Below are 22,667 nucleotides of genomic sequence, written 5' to 3' on the forward strand. Positions count from 1 at the left end.
TTTCACAACTTAATTCAAAACCTCTGCCGAGTTTAAAGGACCTGAAAAAAAAATCAAGATCGTGCTAATCTACGAACTCCTACGAGTATGTCTACAAATTCCCACGACTATTCCGATGCCTTCCTTACGAGTAAAAAGTTGCAATTTCTTTCATCCCGACCATTTTTTTACTCGTGGACATTTTTGATCAGGCTGGAAAAAACGTCCCGGCTTACCTGATGCCACGAGTACCTACGGCTAGCATAACGAGCCGCTACAATGTATCTATGAACTCCTACGGACTCCTACGAACATTCCGCGAGTTTGAATCAAGGGTAAAACTCGTGAAAATTCGTGAATTACCTTGTGAAAGTGGGACAGGCCCGTTTCTTCAAAGTGGCTCCTGCTGGCCACTCGCACAGGAATTTCACAGGAAATTGCTGAGTTTCCTTGGAATCTCATAGAGCTCATGGTGGGGACGTGGAGGTGGTTTTGAGAAGATAGAGCTCTGTTAGAATAACATTTTCAAGGTTGTAGATAAAATAAAGCTTCCAACCAGGCAGTGTTCCTGGCATTTGAGCCTCCCTGACGTAAAGCCAAGGCCATTGAGCATTAAGATGTAGAAATGTACATTTTCCATTATATTGGAAGGAAGAACATGAAGAAAATGGTGTAAAGGGCAGATAGAGGCAACACAGCTGAAACAAGGATCTTGGAAACATCTCCAAAACACATCAACTGTGTGCCTTTATGCTAATTTAAAGATTCACTGAGGCGTGCAGCAACAATATACTGTTTACAATCATTCAATTCACGGTGGCGCAGCGGTAGAGTTGCCGCCTTACAGCGAATGCAGCGCCAGAAACGCGGGTTCGATCCCGACTATGGGTGCTGTCCGTACAGAGTTTGTACGTTCTCCCCGTGACCCACGCGGGCTTTCTCCGAGATCTTCGGTTTCCTCCCACACGCCAAAGGCATACAGGCATGTAGGCTAATTGGCTTGGTGAATGTAAAAACTGTCCCTAGTGTGTGTAGGATAGTGTTAACGTGCAGGGACCCGGTGGACCGAAGGGCCTGTTTCCGCGCGGTATCTCTAAACTAAAATAAACTAAAAATAACGAGAACTAATTAAAGCAACACCTAACCGAATGTTTAACCGAATACAGTCATATAGTTGGTCAGCATGGAAAGACACCCTTCAGCCTATCCTTCTGAACCTTCTGAATTTTGTAGTCAGCGGGGCAGTACTCTGCATATCGCTAACTTGGTCAATTTTATATTTTTATCAAGCTAATTAACCAAACCAATTAACCTACAAACCTCTACGACTTTGGAGTGTGGGAGGAAACCGAAGATCTCGGAGAAAACCCACGCAGGTCACGGGGAGAACGTACAAACTCCATACAGACAGCGCCCGTAGTCAGGATCGAACCCGGGTCTCCGGTGCTGCATTTTGCTGTAAGGCAGCAACTCTACCGCTGTACCACCGTGACATTTGGATCTTCTGTCCATCTACACATCCTATTTTTCTGCATCAGGTCATAAGGTCATAAGTGATAGGAGCAGAATTAGGCCATTCGGCCCATCAGGTCTACTTCACCATTCAATCATGGCTGATCTATTTCTCCCTCCTAATCCCATTCTCCGGCCTTCTCCCCATTACCCCCTGGCACCCGTACAGAAGGTCTGTATGCGTCAATGCCCCTGCCTGATCAAGTGGCTGTCTACATGAATCTTAAATGTAGTGAGTGTATCTGACCTCCTCATTTCCTTCTGATGTGAGTTTCACATATCAGCCACACTTTGGTTAAACAAATCTTCTCGTTAACTCCTTGTCTCCCCACCTTGCAGAGTTGACATAACTATTTTGCATTTAAGCCATAAAAGAATATACAATATCCTATTACAGTAAAGTAATGTAACAATGCCAAACACTGCTGTATTCAAATCAGAAGGTGTGCTAACTAGAAAGGTCACAGAAACCCTTTGTGGATTACAAGGAAAAACTAGGAGACTTAATAGAATGCAAATCATAGCAGTTAGAAACAAACCCCCTCTAGTTCAGGATTCACCTTGTTCGGGAAAGGTGGAGGAGAGCTGCATGAACATGTATAGAGGGTGACTGAAAATGCTCTTGTAGATGGGCACTTCCTCCACAAAGACCTTCTCAATGCCCTTGGTTTTCTTCAAAATCAAACATGAAGATGAAACCTATTGCACGGGTTTGCAGCAAACTGATATGGGTTAGTTCAGAATTGATTGACGAGCCTGTACCCTAAGCTGGAGGCATTGGAACCAGAACAGAGTAGCGTTCAGTACGCTGGGGCAGGCGCGAAGGCACTGGAATCATCTAGTGAGGATAGCGACTACTGAGACTAGCGAAGAACTACCCCTTACACTGAATCATGAGCACAAAGAAAATAATTGAAAAACACCTTGCTTGGCTCATCAACTTCACTCCTGGGGCAATCTGGCTCCGTGACAATGGAACTGATTGGGTCGTGGATTCTGAAAATATGCCCAGCAGGTCTACACCCACAGTGTGGCCTTCCAAAACTAACTCAGGGCCAGTTACAGTCCTGATCCCATTACGAGCTCCTGTGATTATATTTTCCCTGCCTAGGTGCCAAGGGTACTCTGAGGTTCTGGTCATAGTAGACAGATTCTCCCGATGGGTGGAAGCCGTCCCATCTAGACAGGCTACAACCTCACACGCTGCTAAAGTGCTGTGCAGAGAACATATCCCAAGATAGGGTGTCCCCTCTAACTGACTCAGATCAGGGCATACATGTTATCAGCATTGTTTGTAAGGATGTCTGAACATTGCTGGACATTACCTGCAGTTTACACTGTCCCCATCTTCCATGATCTCCTGGTCTGGTTGAATGCATGAATTGTACTATTGAGGACCGGCTAACCACAGTAAATATCACCAAGAGGGGGTGCCATGGCCACTGGCCCTCCGCATTGTCTGCTGTGGTATTAGGGCCACTCCTAATCGATCAACGCTGTCCAGGGAGATACTAGTGCCTTGATCGGAGTGGAATGTTGCACCAACATTCCGGATAACTCCGAAATCATGACCAACCTGGTTAATGATCCACAAGGAAATACTGAAGCTTGAGTAGCCTCCTCCCCTCTACCTGCTGGAGCGGGGTTATGGAATGCTCATGTTTATCCTTTTTACTTTCTGTTGTGTTTTAATGCTTATTAAGTACTGTTGCAAACTAATGGTAGAATGTTACCAGCTAACATCAGATCCATACAGGCCTCGAGCTGCCCCCCCCCCCCCCCCCCCCACTACAAATACACTTCTTATATTTAGAGAAGTATAGGTTTATTAAGGCTTCCCCATCAAATGTATTGCAGGATGTCTCTAAAATATGGAGCCCATTCATTCTAATATGGCAGAGAGACAAAAACATGCTTGGTCTCAGGCCCTGTCCAAAGAAGAGTCTCGACCCGAAATATCACCCATCCCTTCTCACCAGAGATGCTGCCTGTTCCGCTGAGTTACTCCAGAATTTTGTGGCTTTCTTTAGTGTAAACCAGCATCTGCAGTTCCGTCCTACCCAATTCTAATACGGACACCATCTTATCTAATGATCTGTGCTTGTGCTGCCTAAAATAATTCTTATTTTGGAGATTCTTTCTTTCTAATGTTGATTGAAGAATCAAAAGGGGGACTATAGGGGTTTGCAGAGAAATTATGGAGTTAGTTTAAAATTGATGGGGTTAGTTCATTTAAAAAAAGCTAGTTCCCCCAATTTGCGCGAGGCCTCACACTGCATGCAAACATGTTTGTGGAACACAGAGACAAAGAGCAGCTTGTGAACTCAAGGTTAGAACTGATAAGAACCCAGACAGTATTGTGAACAGTAATCCCTTCATGGAGAGAAGGTACTTGATACATCATGATCAGCCCATAGAGATAAAGAAGCCTGTTCATATCTCACACAATGCTGGAGTAACTCAGCAGGACAGGCAGCATCTCTGGACAGAAGGAATGGGTGATGTTTCAGGTCAAGACCCTTCTGAGAGTCAGGGGTGAGGGAGACACAGAGATAAGGATGGGTAAGGTGTGAAAACGAGACATCAAAGAGGTTGAAGGTCAAGGAAAATGTAGAACAGATCATTGTTAGCTAGAAGAAGTTGACAACGAAGCAAACAGAGATAACATTTAATCAGGAAGACAGTCAGAATGGTCGGAAAACTAGGAAGGGGAGGGGATGGAGAGAGAGGGAAAGCAAGGGTTACTTGATGTTAGAGATGTTAATATTCATACCACTGAGGTTTAAGCTGCTCAAGAGAAATATGAGGTGCTGTTCCCCCAATTTGCGCTAGGCCTCACTCTGACAATGGAGGAGGCCCAGGTCAGAAAGGTCAGTGTGGGAATGGGAGGGGGAGTTACATTGATTAGCAACCGGGGGATCGTGTAGGTTTAGGTGGCCTGAGTCAGGTGTGTGTTCAGATTGTGTTCTGTGTGGAAGTTGTTGGCAGCAAGGCCAGTGTCTTTTGCCTGTTAGTTATGTTCAGCCTTTAGACTTTTAGTTGTAATTCCATAGTTTTGTTTGTTTTGTTAGTTTTGATATGTTCAGGTTTAGTTAAACCCCCTTTTCACGGGGCGACTTGACGCAAGAGGTAACCAGAGTTTAACATCGTGGGAACCTCGTGCGGTAACAATACGGCATTCGTGGACCACCGTGGCGCTAACGGCAGGTAATCGTGTACCTTGGGTACTCGGGAGAAAATTCAAACATGTTTGAATTTGTCCAAGAGTGACTTGTGCACTTGTGATTGAGCATTGCAACATTTTATGAACGAAGTGTCCCGTGCGATATCCGTAGTAACTCTTGCGGTCACCGTGGGAACTCCTGCGAACGGTGAACCCGGAAGTTGGATAGAGTGAATCCAGGCCCTTTAAATGCCAGCATCACATCTGCCTTCACCATCTCCCCTGGCAATACTTTCTAGGTGCCCACCATTCTGTGTACTAAAATCTTGCCCCGAACATCTCCTTTAAACTTTGCCCCTCTCAGCTTAAAGGTAAGCCCTCTAGTCTTTGGCCATTCCATCCTGGATAAAAGATATCGACTGTGTACGCTCTTTGTGCCTCTCATAATTGTATTTACTTCTCTCCAGTCTCCCTTAACCTCGTAGTTCAAGAGTAAACACGTTTGTCCAACCTCTCCATGTAGCTAATGCTCCCTAATCCGGGCTGCATCTGGTGAACCTCACCAACATCTTCACATCCTTCCTGTAATGGGGCCACCAGAATTACACATTATTCCCAATATGGGGCCTCAAAATCCTATAAAGCTACAACATGATTTCCTATCTGTTGTACTAATGCCCCGACCGATGAAGGCAATTTTTTACCAGTCCATCTACTTGTGTTGCCACTTTCAGGGAGTTATGGATCCCAAAATCTCTTTGGTCCCAACTGTATCACAGTAACAATATCCAGAGACCTAGACTCATAACTGTCTGAAGATATGATTTCAAATTCCATCTGAGCAGATAGACCTGTACAGGACAGAAAAAGGCCCTTTGGCCAACGTCCACAATTACCAAGTTGGCATGTTGGGACAGGCCCATTAGTCTGCATTTGGCCCATATGCCTCTGAACGCTTCCTATTCATATATCTGTCCAAATGTCTTTTAAAAGTTGTAATTGTATCCGCATCTGTGGCTTCCTCTAGCAGCTTATTCTAGTGAGTGAACCAGTCTCTCCTGAAGTCTCTCTTAAATCACTTCTTTCTCACTTTAAATGTATGCCCTCCAGTATTTGAATACTAAGAAAAAGACTGTGGGCATTCACCTTATCCACGCTCCTCAGTTTCTCTATCTCCACCACGCCTGTTCCCAAGTTGCAACTTTCCATTCTAGGACATCTGAGATATCCTCATGGTTTTCCCCCTTCTGTCATAGTTAGACCGCATCACTGTCACCCGTGGTTCCGCTCTTGCTCCCCCTCCCCCTAGATGGAACAAGGATAGAGTTCCCTTGGACCTCACGTTTCGCCTCACCATTCTCTGCATCCAACAGAACATCCTCCACCGTGATCTCACCACGAGTCAGATCTTCCCATTAACTGCCTTTCCAGCCTTCTGCAGAAACTGTTCCCTTTGCAACTCCCTGGCTCACATCCCTTCCCACCCAAACTATCCTCTCCCCAAGCAATTTTCCTGCAACCGCAGGAGATGTAACACCTGTCCTTATACCTTCTCCTTCGCCTCCACCCAGGAACCCCGACTGTCCTTTCAGATGTGACAGAGGTTTGCACACACCTCCTATATCCTCATCTACTACATCCAGTGTTCCCAATGTGGCCTCCTGTACAACGGTGAGATCAAGCATAGATTCAGCGACCATTTGGATCTTAAATGGAGGGCCACCATCGACTCCACAGTCAAAAAGGCACAACAGAGGATGTACTTCCTGCGGCAGCTGAGGAAACACAATCTGCCACAGGCAATGATGGTCCAATTCTATACGGCCATCGTAGCATCTGTCTTCACCTTCTCCATCATGGTCTGGTTCAGCTCAGCCACCAAGCACGACACCCGGAGGCTGCAGTGAATCGTCCGATCAGCTGTGAAGGCTATTGGCTGCAACCTTCCCTCGATTGATGAACTGTACACTGCAAGGGCCAGGAAGTGAGCGGGCAAGATTATCTCTGACCCCTCTCACCCTGGCCACAAACTCTTCGAATCACTTCCCTCTGGAAGGCGACTCCGGACTGTCAAAGCTGCCACAGCCAGACATAAAAACAGCTTTTTTTCACGAGTAGTAACTCTACTCAATAGCCAAATATATGTAGCCTCCTTTTGCTCTGGTATTTTGTTTAAATCCCATGTTTAATCGATAATGTTTTATTATTAATGTTTAATATTTTATATATCACTCTTAACAGTCACTGTATGTCATGTTGTCACTTGCGGGCAGAGCACCAAGGCAAATTCCTTGTATGTGAACATACTTGGCCAATAAACTTATTCATTCATTCATTTCATTGAACACATGCTCAGCCCACCAAGGCCTACTGGATCACCCTGTTGCTAACCATTTTAACTCCCCTCCCCATTCCCAAACTGACCTTTCTGTTCTGGGCTTCTGCCATTGCCAGAATGAGGCCACATACAAACTAGAGGAACTGCATCTCGTATTCCGTTTGGGTCGCTTGCACCCAATGGTATGTTGAATTCTCTAATTTGAGATAACATTTAACTAACTTCCCCCTCCCCCTTTCTCCCCCACCACTCACCTCTCTTACCCCATCCCTTCCCTCACCTGGATTCCCACCTAATGCCCCCCTACCCCCTCTACTTTCCTCCCTAGCTTTATAATCTGCAACTCTTCAAACCTGTCTCATACATGTTGTTCTTATCTCTGGCCTTCGCTCCACCCACCTGTGTTGACCAGTTAACTGCCACACCTTGTCGTGCCTCTCCCCTTTCTAGCTTTCTTCTCCCTCCCTTCTATTGCTCTGAAGAAAGATCTAGACCTGAAACGCCACCTTATCCATGTTCTCCAGTGATGCTGCCTGACCCGCTGAGTTAAGGGCCTGTCCCACCAGCATGCAACTGCATGCGGCGAGCGTGACCAAACCAGAAGCGGGGACTGCGCGGAGGTCGAGTGATCCCGTACGAGTTGACGTGAAGTTCGAGCGAAGTCCGCAGGAAGTTCGCGCTAGGCGTACGCCGTCAAGACGCTATGTATGGCGTCAAGACACTGTGTATGGCATCGAGACGCTGCACACGCCCATTGAGGTGGTGTGAATGGCCTCAATGTGGCTGCGGGCCGGCAGGCCGTTGCTGTGCGGAATTTTTGGACAGTGTTAGTTTTTTGGAGCCCTGCGCGATGTCGGGACCAGCCCCACACAACTCCATACGGCTCCGGCGATCGATGTGGGACCGGCCCCGCGAGGCCGTACGGCTCAAGCGACCACGTTAGGTCGCGCTTGCCGCATGCAGTCGCATTCTCGTGGGACAGGCCCTTTACTCTATCACTTTGTTTCCTTTTGTGCCAGGCCACAACACCTGATGTTATTGACGTTTGTAAACTCATGAGCGGCACACATAAGATCAATTGTCAGTCTTTATTCCTGGCTAGTGGAATGTACAACCAGAGGGCATAGGTTGAAGCTGGGAGGGGTGAGATTTAGAGATGAGCCAAGAGGCAACTTTATCATCTTTATGGATATAAGGAACAAACTACAGAGGAAACTGTAGTCTGAAGAAGGGTCTCGACCCAAAACGTTGCCTATTCCTTCGCTCCATAGATGCTGCCTCACCCGCTGAGTTTCTCCAGCATTTTTGTCTACCTTCGATTTTTACAGCATCTGCAGTTCCTTCTTTAAACAAACTGTAGTGGTGAGCACAATGTTGATAAGACATTTGGACAGGTACAAGGATGGGAACGATTTTGGGGGATATGGGCCAAAAGCACGGAAATGGGACTATATTAGGTTGCCACCGTGAACAGCATGGATGGGATGGGCCGAATGACTTGTTTCCATGCTGTGTTCATCTGCAACATTTGAGGCAGTGACTTTAGCAGAAACTGCTGCTGTAAGAAGCCACTTAGGATGATGACAGCATGTTACTTCGGCCAAAAATAACGAGAATATTTGATTCTGAGCTGCTTTTGACAGCGTTTCAGCACCTGGTGCAAATAAGAAAACTAGAAATATAGCAGCCACTATTCTTTTTACAAGTGTATGTGAAACAGATTACAACCAAAGATAATGGAACAAGAAACCTTGATGGATTTTGTGATGATATTAAACAGACTTGCATCATCTTTTGGGATTCAGGGCTACATACAATAAATAAATATCCAACATGGATGGAGTCTTCTGTGTCAAACTAAGTTTCAAACGCTCAGTTTCCATCCCCATGGATTCTCCAGCTTTTTTGTCCCGACCATTATCATGGAGTTGAGATTGAAGATTTAGTCATATTTCATTTCATCTCATTTCAGATTATCAATTAGGAACTTTCAATAAATCAATCATCAAAATTCGATTTGAGCATAGATTGCTGTTTCAAATGTATTATAAAACTGGCATTTTAATGTAACCTAGCCAACAACAACAACAACAGTCACAAGTTAAACTCCTGGTAAAGCAGACAGTACATCGCTGGGGGCTGCGTCCATCAGCAGCCTGCGTGTGTGGAGCAGACCAGCAAACAGCGCAGCACGGCATTAGCGACTGCGCTGTCCTCCGCCCCCTTGGTGGAGGGGTAGACCTCACGCCCCTCGACAACAGCACATTGAACTGTGCTATAACACCTGGAGGGCGTTACATAACCTCTGCTGCCTCAAATGCAAGAAGAAAGAAGACAGTTCACCATTCCATGATATAATGATGATGATGGGTGGCACAGTGGCGCAGCTGGCAAAGCTGCTGCGTCATAGCACCAGAAACCTGGGTACGATCCTGACCTCGGGTGCTGTCTGTGCGGAGCTTGCATGTTCTCTCTGTGACTGCATGGGTTCCTCTGGGAGATCAGTTTTCCTCAAAAATCCCTGGGTTTGTTGGTTAATTGGCCTCTGTAAATTGCACCTAGTGTGTAGGGAGTGGATGAGAAAGTGGGATAACATAGACCAAGTATGAACAGATGATTGATGGTCGGTGTGGACTTGGTGGGCCGTGGGGCCTACCTCCAGGCTGTATCTCTAAACTAAACTGCATTCCTTGAATTGAAGATGATTTTTTCTTCATTATATAACAAATGAGTGTTCTTAATCTATGCCTACAAATTCACCCTTTGCCAGCAGGGCAAAATATACTATTTAGCAGTGACAATTCATTGGGCTCTGCTTCCAAAATTAATTTCATTTCAGTACACTGACGAACTCATACATTGCATTGAACATTACCAACAAGGCATCTGGTTCAATACATGAATCTCTTAAACATGTAGCCAAAAACATACTTAATATTAAAACAATACAAAGTGCTAGAGTGAGGACCCTTTAAGAAAGGTCGGAAGAAGAATCTCGACCCAAAACGTCACACATCCATATCTCCAGAGATCTTCCTGACCTGCAGAATTACTCCAGGAATTTTAATTTTGTAAACCAGCACATGCTGTTCTTTGTATCTCCACATATTTAATTGATTATTTTATATTTGTATTTGACTAAAACCTACTTGCAACGTGTTGTGATGATTGCTTGCCTGCTCTATGTCATTTTTCTTTACAGACATGAAGAGTGTGATTTCTGACCCATTGCTTTCATTAAGTGATAATTCTTTCCATCAGTACATCAAGTTTTGGATGCCCCAAGTTTCGTAAGAAGGAAATAGCAATCATTCATCTGGAATCATTGCATCATAAAGACGCAGTGCACAGATGGAAACCATTTAGCTGTCCAATACATCACAAATCTGTTCTTTCTTTGCAAAGGCTCAAATTAATCCCACTCCCTCGCTTTCATTCCAGAGCCTTCGTTTCTTTACCTGTTTCAATTACTTCACAATTTATCCCTTAAAAGATGCAGTCTCTGCCTTAATTACTCCCTGCTTCACATTCCACCATTCCCCAGAAACTATTTCCTTACTCTCACTGATAATTTAAAAATGATGATCCTTCATTACTGTTCTCCCAACCGGAGAAATTAATCATTCTCCACGCGTTAGACTCCGCTAAATCTTATATTATTCTCTGCTCTGATACTACAATCCCAGTATTTTAAGTCTGGTCTATATAGCTTCTTATCTGCAAATAGACACAAAAAGCTGGAGTAACTCAGCGGGACAGGCAGCATCTCCAGAGAGAAGGAATGGGTGACGTTTCGAGTCGAGACCCTTCTTCAGAGTGAAAGTTACGGGGAAAGGGAAACGAGAGATCATAGACCATGATGTAGAGAGATAAAGAACAATGAATGAAAGATATTTGAAAAAAAGTAACGATGATAAAGGAAACAGGCCATTGTTAGCTCTTTGTTGGGTGAAAATGAGAAGCTGGTGACTTGGGTGGGGGAGGGATAGAGAGAGAGGGAATGCCGAGGTTACTTGAAGTTGGAGAAATCAATATTCATATAACTGGGATGGAGGCTGCCCAAGCAATCGTCACAACACATCATGGTTTTAAATCCCTTCTCTTACAGCTCAATCCGATTTCTAGACAATATCTGATGATCTGCATATTATTTTATTTTCATTGATATCTTATTTATAAAATCCAACAAGAGAAATGTTTTCCACCATGAGTTTCCCTGCAATCTTTTTTTCCCCAATAAATTATGTATTTGCGCTTTGAGGTGTGCACATGTGTAGGATGCCAGTGTACACGCGTGTAAGATGCCAGTGTGTACATGTATAAGAAGCCAGCGCACACGTGTGTAGGATGCCTGAGCACATGTATGTAAGATGCCAACGCACACATGTGTAAGATGCCCGAGCACATGTGTGTAAGATGCCAGCATGCACTATGTAATATGCCAGTACATACGTGTGTAAGACGTGAACACACATGAGTGTAAGATGCCAGTGTGCACGTGTGTAAGATGCCAGCACACATGTGTGTAAGATGCCAGCATGCACATATGTAATATGCCAGTACATACGTGTGTAAGATGCCAATGTGCATGTGTGTAAGACGCCAGCACACATGAGTGTAAGATGCCAGTGTGCACGTATGTAAGATGCCAGCACACATGTGTGTAAGATGCCGGTTTCATTCCTGAGCACTGGAATCGCTCTACCTGGCCATGATGCAAACGGCCATGAATCACGGTTTAACATGAATGATGGATTACTGGAACTAGAATGTTGAATACAAAAATCAGAATCACGATTAATTACACGATTCAATAAAATAAATGTTGGGAGAAATAAATCTTTGAAAAAGAACAGAAAAATGCAACTGTGTAAATTTATTATGCTAAGAACCTTTCATAATAGCAAAAAGCTGCTCTCAACTTGTAAAGACCAATCTATATTACTAAAACTCTGATCTTGACCGCTTTTGGCCCACAGTGTTGCGATTTCCAACAGAACGCTGCCACCTACGGCCGTCATTTTTGGCCACCTCACTCAGAGCCCCCCTCCGCCTTACGGGTGCGGAGGAATTTTCCCATCGATGACAAATCAGAGAGATATTAATGTTTTTAAAAAAAATCACCATTCTCCCTGCTGCTCCTGCTGGAGGGAGGCGGAGGGACTATAAAACCAGGAAGTGGTGTGCCTCACTCAGTCTCTGCAAGATGGATGCAAGGGTCATGTCTCTCTGAGCTCTGAATAACACTGAACAAATGTCTACACAACTGTGAGTCCCCTTAATGTGGTTTGAAAATGAAAATATGGTTTGTTTGAAGTAAAAATACACTGCCTGCAAATGGTTGTTTGGGTGTTTTGGCTTGAAGTTGAAAGGCACTACTTACTGCAAATGGTGGCTTGAGTGCTTTGGCTTGAAGTTGAAAGGCACTACTTACTGCAAATGGTTGCTTGGGAGCTTTGGCTTGAAATTGAAAGGCACTACTTACTGCAAATGGTGACATGAAGTTGACAGGCACTACTTACTGCAAATGGTGGCTTGGGTTCTTTGGCTTGAAGTTGAAAGGCACTACTTACTGCAAATGGTGGCTTGGGAGCTTTGGCTTGAAGTTGAAAGGCACTACTTACTGCAAATGGTGGCTTGGGTGCTTTGGCATGACGTTGAAAGGCACTACAATGCAAATTGTGGCGGGTGCTTTGGCTTGAAGTTGATAGGCATTACTGCAAATGGTGGCTTGGGTGCTTTGGCTTGAAGTTGAAAGTCACTACTTACTGCAAATGGTGGCTTGGGTGCTTTGGCTTGAAGTTAAAAGGCATTACTGCAAATGCACCTACTTCCTGTTTGCACTGTATATAGATTTTAGATAAAACGCTACCACTTACAGCTGTGATTTTTGGCCATCTTACTCAGTCCCCCTCCGCTGAGCAGGTGCAGAGAATTCTTCCCATCAATGAAAAATAAAAGTGTTATTAGTGTTTAAACATTTTTAAGAATCTCTCTCCTGTCAATCACGCCATGAAAGCCACACCGTTTCCGGTGGAAGGAGGAGGGGTTATAAAACCCGGAAGTGTGGGTGTGGCTCAGTCTCTGCATGATGGGGGAGGGAGAGGTCACGACTCTGTCTGAGCTGTGGATCAACTGAACACACTGATTGTCTGCTGAACTGTGAGTTTGGTATTTTGTGTGGTTTTTTGGTGGTTTCACCCTGCATGAAATGGTATGAAACTGCATTTGAATTTGGTGGCCTTGCACCCTGCTTGAAATGGAATGAAACTGCACTTGAATTTGGTGGCCTTGCATCCTGCTTGAAGTGGTCGGAAACCGCACTTGAATTCGGTGGCCTTGCACTCTGCTTGAAAAGAAATTTCAAGGAATAGTCATGAGTCAACTGCCAGCCCACCAGCCGTGAGTGAGCTGTCAGCAGATCTTGAGGGACTGAGCTGCCACCCCAAGAACCCATTCCAGCACTCCAGAAAGCCCCCCCTCTGGCCACCAATATTGGAATTGGTGGAGAGGTGGAATATTGCGTTGGGGGACCAGCCCTCCCGTGTGAACATGGAACCCAATGGGTCCCACTTAGCCTAGTCTTCTCTTGTGGGCTTGGGGTGTGAGCCACTGTGAAAAGTTATGATTTTTATGGTATGGTAAGGCACTTTCTTTGTCACATGTACCTAGGTACAGTGAAATTATTTTTTGTATACGTTTAGTACAAGTATCACTCTAAATGCATCCTCTGAAGATCTTTCATTGGTTCGGCAACTTGAGCGCCCTGGAGAGGAAAAGACTACAAAAAGTAGTAAACACTGCCCAGTCCATCATCGGCTATGACCTCCCTTCCATCGAGGGGATCTATCGCAGTCGCTGCCTCAAAAAGGCTGGCAGCAGCATCAAGGACCCACATCATCCTGGCCACACACTCATCTCCCTGCTACCTTCAGGTAGAAGGTACAGGAGCCTGAAGACTGCAGCCACCAGGTTCAGGAATAGATACTTCCCCATAGCCATCAGGTTATTAAACTTGGCTCAGACAAAACTCTGAACATTAATAACCCATTATCCGTTATTTGCACTTTATCAGTTTATTTATTCATGTGTGTATATATTTGTACAATGGTATATCGACACACTGATCTGTTCTGTAGTCATGCCTACTATGTTCTGTTGTGCTGAAGCAAAGCAAGAATGTCATTGTCCTATCAGGGGCACATGACAATAAACTCTCTTGAATCTTGAATAAGCATACATTTTTGAAATTTTATAAATACACGAGGCCCCCATTTATTAATTTATACTGACTCTCCTTCAAAAACTAGCAACGTTCCTTGATACAACACAGAAATGCAATAATTCAAGCTTCTAACTCATTAACTTATTGCAACTCCCTCTGGTCATTTATTTCCCAGAAGTTAACTCTATGCATTTCCTTGTGTGAATCATCTTGATTCCGTTGGCCTTTTCTAATTACAGTGATCAATGATTCAACACAAAGTTAGGGAGCATGTTGGAATGCATGACTATGTAAATAAAAGTCAAACAGAAACTTTTCAGAAGCTATGAGTTTTAAGTGTCTTCCAGATTGGGCCAATTGCCAGGAGCCATGAGTCCATGGTTAATGGGCAGTGCCCAGTCTAGCTGGAAGTTTAAAATCAACTGTTCAAATGATTGGTGTTTTATTCTCTCTGGACTGCCAGGCTAAATGTTTTTATCGGAAATGGTCTGTTTCTCCCTCCACAGATGTTGCCTGTCCTGCTAAATATTTCCGCCACTTTACGTCAGTTTTACAGCAGCTGAATGAAATCTCTTCCCTTCAGATGTGTTGTTCTTGTTGGTGAATTTTAATCCATTTCTCTCAGGTGTCTCAATACTATCATTCTATTTATTTTATTTTCTGCAAGTCATCTAGCAATTAATTATTGTCGAGGGGGTGCCTCAATAAGGATTCTTCAGTTGTAAATACTGGTGTACAGGATAACCGTTTGGGTAGTTTTGGAAGTGGCCTTAAAGGGAGAGCACGGTGTGACTTGAACACGGTGTGCGTATGAGAAGATGCATGGCAAGATTTGCAAGTTTGCTGATAATTCAAAGGTGGGTGGTTTTGCAGATAGTGAAGAAGGATGTGAATATTTGCAGCAGAATCTTCCTCGATTGGCCAGGTGGGCTGAGGAATGGTTGACGGAATTTAATACAGAGAAGTATGAGGTGTTGCATTTTGGGACCTACACAGGAAATGGACCTACACAGGAAATGTCAGGGCTCTGGGTAGTGTTGTAGAGCAGAGGGATCTAGGAGTATTGGAGTACTTAAAAGTGTAGTCGCAGGTAGATAAGGTGGTTAAAAGGTCTTTTGGCACATTGACCTTCATCAATCAGAGTATTGAGTATAGAAGTTGGGATGTCATGTTGCAGTTGTTTAAGACATTGGTGAGACCGCATTTAGAATATTGGGTTCAGTTCTGGTAACCATGTTAGAGGAAAGATGTTATCAAACTGGAAAGGGTACAGAGAAGATTTACGAGGATGTTGCCAGGACTAGAGGGTCTGAGCCATAGGGAGAGGTTGAATAGGCTGGGTCTCTATTCCTTGGAACACAGGAGGATGAGGGTTGATCTTATAGAGGTGTATAAAATCATGAGTGGAATAGATCGGGTAGATGCACACAATCTCTTGCCCAGAGTAGGGGAATCAAGGACCAGAGGACATAGGTTCAAGGTGAAGGGGGAAAGATTTAATAGGCATCTGAGGGGTAACTTTTTCACACAAAGGGTGGTGGGTGTATGGATCAAGCTGCCAGAGGACGTAGTTGAGGCTGGGACTATCCCAACGTTTAAGAAACAGTTAGACAGGCACATGGATTGGACAGGTTTGGAGGGCTATGGGCCAAATGCGGGCAGGTGGGACTAGTGTAGCTGGGACATGTTGGCCGGGGTATGGGCGAGTTGGGCCGAAGAGCCTGTTTCCACACTGTATCACTCTATGACCAATAAATTTGTCCGATAAAATGAGGCTAGGTAAAATTCAATATTTATTGTTTATGTTTGTTCAGATTCATGGAAAATACTGGATTGGAAGGAGTAATAAAACAGTGGAGGTAATGATGGCTGGATACAAAATATGGGCAGAAACAAAACTACTGATGAAATTAAAAAAACCTAGATCATAATATTCCTCTTGTTCCCTAAATAGCATGATAAACGAGATAATAAGAACTATTACTATATTGAGCAATTATGTTACAGGTGCACAACCTTTTATCCGAAGATCCAAATAACGAAAACCTCCGAATAGTGGACATTTTTTCAGTCCTTGAAGAAAGGCCCTTGAAAATGTTCACCGAGGGCGGCCCGCAGAGGTGACAGCGGAACCTCCGGTCGGTCCTCGAAGAAAGGGGAACTAAATCCCCATTCATAAAAGAGAAGGTGAGGGTATATTGCGCGGGAGGGTTAATAATTGACAATCTGCTGCTGCCTGCCCGCTGAGTTAAAAAGTTCCCACGGTAGACTCACGATACACAGTGTATTGTGAGTCTTGCGTGGGAACTTTTTAATTCAGCGGGCAGGGAGCAGCAGATTGTCGCTCCCTTCAGTTTCACCCCACCTACACCCCTCTGCTTCCCGGCCATGTGTGTGACCCCTTCCCTCCCCTCTCCAGCTCCCCGCCCATTGCACCGGCGCGGGGGCTTTGCACTGTCTTCAAGTCGGCGATGCCAGCAGGTCAATGCCAGTCACCGGAGACGTCAGGACCAACGGGACACCGACCCCCTGGCCCACTGGAAGCACGGAGATCCCAGAGACCCACAGCCAGCAGCAGCCCAGCCCCGTTCCAACTCCAGAGGAAAACTGCAAATTAGCGGGAGATGTCAGGACCACCAGAAGCCGTTCGCCGATGGGCCGCTACGGTGACAAGTGGCAGCCCGAGCTGCGCCCCCTCATCGGGACACCGACTCCCAGGCCCACTGCAAGCACGGAGATCCCAGATCAGCAACTCCAGCCCAGCCACGCTCCAACTCCAGAGGAACACGCTCCCCGTAGGAGCAGAAGCTGATGCGTGCAAGGTACGTCTTGTTCTTGGGGTCGCGCAGCTCGGGCTGTGGGCGAACTGCCACTTGTCGCCGTAGCGGCCCATCGGGGAGCGGATTCTTCTGGAGTTGGAGGGGGAGTGGGGTATTGTGCTGTTTGATCGCCCCCTGCTATCCCAGGGACAGGGAGACAGGACGTTCACCGAGGGCGGCCCGCAGCGGTGACAGCGGAACCTCCGGTCGGTCCTCGACGAAAGGGGAACTAAATCCTCTTCATAAAAGAGAAGTGGAGGGTATATTGCCCGGGAGGGTATATCGCCTACCTGGAAGAAACCAGACATTTTTTCCAGGATGTCGTCTGCACACCAAAGCTCACGTTTGGCGCCAAACGCATGTCGCCTCTGCTGCACACGGATATAAGAGTGTGAAAATGTCGCCTTAGGCCGCCTAAGGGCATGTAGGTGATTCAATGCTGCGGTCACATTTACAAATTCAGGAATTCATTCAACACACTGCATTTCATACAGACATTTATTCTGCAAGAAAAAACTACATTGAAGACTCAAACTCGCGACCGAGGAACTGCCGGGATCAAGGCGCAAACTCGCGACCTTGCGGTTATGAGCCGAGCACTCTACCACTGAGCCAGCCATTAATATCTACGCTAAAAAATTTCCATTCCGAAGGCCGACAAATTCCGAATTACGAAAAGTGTCTGGTCCCAAGGCTTTCGGATAAAAGGTTGTGCACCTGTACTAACTTAATTTTAACTATTTGCTTTGACATCGAATGTCATCGGATCAGAAGATGTAGAAACCTTGTGGATAGAGTTGGGAAACAGCAATGGAGTTATTTACAGGCCTCTGAACAGTAGGCGGGAGTAGGGTACAAATTACACCAGGAGATATAATCCGGCATGTAAAAAAGGCAATGTTACTTGCGGTGATCATGGGGGATTCCAATAAGCAAGTGGACTGGGAAAATCAGGTTGGTTCTGGACTCCAAGAGAGGGAATTTGTAGTGTGGTTTTTTAGAGCAGCTTGCAGTTGAGCCTACCAGAGAAAAGGCAATCCTGGATTTGGTATTGTGTGTAAAGAACCGGATTTGATCAGGGAGCTGAAGGTAAAGGAACCACTGAGAGGTAGTGACCACAATACGATAACATTCAACCTGCAATTTGAGAGGAAGAAGATGAAATTGGATGTGTCCATATTCCAGTTGAGTAAAGGTGACTGCAGGGGCATGAGAGGGAAGCTGCCTAAAGTTGATGGGAAGGGACCTCAGCAGGAATGATGGGCTAATTCTGCTGCTAGAACGTATGAATGTGTAAAGCAGCCAGAGAGCCATCATGATAGTTGACATCAAATTAGTTGACTGTGGGATCAGGCCCAGAAAGCAATGCATTTTTAAGCTGGAATGTCTAAATGTAATTAAATTGGCCCACACAACTTGTGAGTATACGCACAATGGCCTGGAAATATCCTCCCTTGCCTCCCTACTAACTGCATTCTTAAGTTGTATGGCTCCTCAAATGAGAACTTTCAGAGAGACCTTTCTTCCCACCCTGCTTCCTGTAAGGACTCCATCCCCTACTCCCAATTCCTCCGTCTACGCCGTATCTGCTCCACGGATGAGGCGTTCCACACCAGGACATCTGAAATGTCCTCACTATTCAGGGAACGGGGGTTCCCCTCCTCCACCATAAATGAGGCTCGCACCAGGGTCTCTTCCATACCCCGCAACACTGCTCTCTCTCCCCATCCCCGCACTCGCAACAAGGGCCGAGTCCCCCTAGTCCTCACCTTTCACCCCACCAGCCATCACATACAAAAAATAATCCTCCGTCAGTTTCGCCACCTCCAACGTGACCCCACTACTGGCCACATCTTCCCCTCTCCCCCCATATCTGCCTTCCGCAAAGACCGCTCCCTCCATAACTCCCTTGTCAATTCTTCCCTTCCCTCTCGGTCCACCCCCTCCCCGGGCACTTTCCCTTGCGGCCGCAGCAGATGCAACACTTGTCCCTTTACCTCCCCCCTCAACTCCTTTCAGGGACCCAAGCAATCGTTCCAGGTGCGACAGAGGTTTACCTGCATCTCTTCCAACCTCATCTATTGCGTCCGCTGCTCTAGATGTCAGCAGATCTATATCGGTGAGACCAAGCGGAGGTTGGGCGATCGTTTCGCCGAACACCTCCGCTCGGTCCGCAATAACCTAGCTGACCTCCCGGTGGCTCAGCACTTCAACTCCCCCTCCCACTCCGTCTCCGACCTCTCTGTCCTGGGTCTCCTCCATGGCCACAGCGAGCAGCACCGGAAATTGGAGGAACAGCACCTCATATTCCGTTTGGGGAGTCTGCACCCCGGGGGCATGAACATCGACTTCTCCCAATTCTGTTAGTCCTTGCTGTCTCCTCCCCTTCCTCAGCTCCCCTGCTGTCTCCTCCCACCCTCCAGCCTTCCGGCTACTCCTCCTTTTCCCTTTCTTGTCCCCACCCACCCCCACCCCCTGATCAGTCTGAAGAAGGGTTTCGGCCCGAAACGTTGCCTATTTCCTTCGCTCCATAGATGCTGCTGCACCCGCTGAGTTTCTCCAGCTTTTCTGTGTAACCTTCGATTCTCCAGCATCTGCAGTTCCCTCTTTAACACTTTCAGAGAGACTTCTGACTGTAAGTCCCACAGAAATGCTTTGCCAATCAGTTGAAACCCATGACTGTCAAACCTGAGTTGAAATGTGACGCAAAAAGCTGGAGTAACTCAGCGGGTCAGGCAGCAACTCTGGAGAAAAGGGTTCCTTCTCTCCAGAGATGCTGCCTGAGCCATTGAGTTACTCCAGCTTTTATGTCTATCTTCAGTGTAAACCTGTAAATCTGCAGTTCCTTCCCACACATACTTAGAATGATTATGCCATTCAGGAGCAAAAACAGACAATGTGTCTGGCATTCAAAGAGTATTATATATATATAAGCCAAATAACTCCATTTAAAGATAAGTAAATGAATACAAATAAAAAGAAAAATTTAAAAGAACTGGAAATTGCTTGAGAATAATTGATTGGACTTAAGTTAACTCAATTAAATCAAACATTATTAATCAGGGCGGCACGGTGGCGTAGCGGTAGAGTTGCTGCCTTACAGCGTTTGCAGCACCGGTGACCCGGGTTCCATCCCGACTACGGAGTCTGTGCGTTCTCCCCGTGACCGCTTGGGTTTGCTCCGAGATCTTCGGTTACCTCCCACACTCCAAAGACGTACAGGTATGTTGGTTGTGCATGAAGGAACTGCAGATACTAGAGACACAAAATGCTGGAGTAGCTCAGTGGGACAGGCAGCTTCTCTGTCGAGGAGGAGAGTAGCTTCTCCAGTGAGGCTGAGTTACTCCAGCATTTTGTGTTAATCTCGGGTATGTAGGTTCATTGACTTGGTGTGTGTGTAGATTGTCCTTAGTGTGTGTAGGGATAGTGTTGATGTGGCCACTGGTTAGTGCGGACTCGGTGGGTCGAAGGGCCTGTTTCTGCACTGTAACTCTAAACTAAACTAAACTAAACTAAACTAATAGTGGAAATTTCCTGCAAACCTTTTCAGCTGCTGTTTTTCATTGAAATTAATGGAGCCTCTAGGAAAAACTACAGAATGTTTGCACTTAATTCTATGGGGAACAGTTGTAAGACTAGTTGTATTTCAGCAGCGAGGAGGATGGGACTTTTGTGATTGTGCACCAGTATGCAGGGATCGCAAACTTCCTCCCAATGAATGCTGAAGTTTCAGACTGCACTGTCAGCTGCTTTGCATAAAGGTCCCACCATTAAGTTGCAACAACGGTGCTGTCTAAACCTGCAAACTCTAACTACTGCACAGCACTTCAGGCATATGGTAACAGCACCACTTGTAATCCTCCCCCCCCCCAAAGTCAAAGACTATCCTGATTTAAAAATGCAATTACTATTCCTTCATCACCGCTGGGCCCAAATTCTTGCAGGTTCTTTTGTTATAACATCGTACAAGGTTCCACCAGTCACCCACCCTTCAAATGGGTACGAAATAAATCCTAGATGCACCCAGACATCTCAGTGGAGGGAGATCGCTGAATATCACTTGCCATTTGCTGCTGCAAGGAGATGAAGTTTACCTGCAGTGGGCAGGCCTCCTGGAGATGGTCAGGTGTGCATTCCATCTGCAATTCTGATCACATTCACAATGAATATCTCCATAAGTACTGGCTGCAGGGTGGGGAAATGGACTCCACTCGGTTACGGGAACAAAAATTTAGATATTAAGAGTTAATTAGTTGGAAACTTTAGAGTTTGGGATTGGCATTGTTACGGGCTTGTTTGCCACTTGTAGGTTGAAGAAGTTCAAACATATACATCAGGGCTCAGCTGGTAGGGCTGCTGCCTCACAGCGCCACACACCCCGTTTTGATCCTGACCAGAGGTACAGTCTGTGTGGCGTTTGCACGTTCTCCCTCTGACTATGCGGGTTTCCTCCGGGTGCTCTGGCTTCCTACCACATCCAAAAAGTATGCGGATTTGTCGGTTAATCAACCTGTCTAAATTGCCCCTAGAATGTAGGGAGTGGATGCGATCGCGGGACAGCATTGAACTAATATGATTAGTGGTATGATCACGCATCCTAAAGGACTCATCTCATCTCGTACATCACTTGTCTGCCTTTCTGCCCTCAGGAAAGCGTTACAGGTTCATCAAATCACACACCACAAGATTAACAAACAGTTTCTATCCCAAGGCCATCACCACTCTGAACTCTGCACTGAATACACACCCCCCATAGCAAATATTTTGTACTGCTATAACACGATCCTGTGAAATATTGCACATTCTGACGACGGCGTTTTTCTTGCTGTTTTTGCTGTTTTCATTGTCGTTATTGTTTTATCTGATACGTTGGAGCTCCGCTCGGGCAGTGCGTCTGAAATTTTGTTGTATGTATTTACAATGACAATAAGTGTATCATTATGATTATTTAAAAAAAAGTGTGGGCTTAGTATGCCAAAGCACCTGTTTGCATGCTGTATCTTTAAACTGTAGTAAATATCAGGTGAAGTGGACCAGATTCAATAACTACTGAATGATCTATATTTATATTTGTTTAAGAAGGAACTGCAGATGCTGGAGAATCGAACGTTACACAAAAAAGCTGGAGAAACTCAGCGGGTGCAGCAGCATCTATGGAGCGAAGGAAATGGGCAACGTTTCGGGCCGAAACCCAAGGGTTTCGGCCCGAAACGTTGCCTATTTCCTTCGCTCCATAGATGCTGCTGCACCCGCTGAGTTTCTCCAGCTTTTTTGTGTAACCTATATTTATATTTGGTTCACTTTAGCAGATATTCTCTGAGCAGCATCTAGTAATCAGCCCCATGGCACTAGTTTCAACAACATTATCACGTGAAAATGATATACAAAGTGATTATGCAGTTTCTCAGTGCAAATCATTGCACTTTGCAAATTATACAAAAAGCAAATTTCCTGTTACGTTCCCTGTGTGGATAAGCCAGTTTCCACACTGGAAATACAGGTATATGTAACATTATACCTTGTTTTTTACAGCATGGCAGAGGGAATTTTGATCGCATTATTCTGTTTAGAACAGAACAGTACAGCCGAGGAAAAGGCCCTTCCACCCATTGTCTGTGTCATACCTGCTGT

At 45.6% G+C, this 22,667-nt stretch overlaps 1 protein-coding gene across 1 annotated transcript in view; it reads right to left on the reverse strand.

Moving 5' to 3' along the window:
• met (MET proto-oncogene, receptor tyrosine kinase) overlaps positions 1–22,667 on the reverse strand; it is a 236,937-nt gene that overhangs the window by 53,190 nt on the left and 161,080 nt on the right. Inside the window, 1 exon segment of the mRNA XM_055649985.1 lies at positions 5,359–5,422. Coding sequence (XP_055505960.1) covers positions 5,359–5,422 — 64 coding nt within the window.

Source organism: Leucoraja erinacea, chromosome 19, assembly GCF_028641065.1.
Source record: "Leucoraja erinacea ecotype New England chromosome 19, Leri_hhj_1, whole genome shotgun sequence".
Taxonomy (NCBI): Eukaryota; Metazoa; Chordata; class Chondrichthyes; order Rajiformes; family Rajidae; genus Leucoraja; species Leucoraja erinaceus.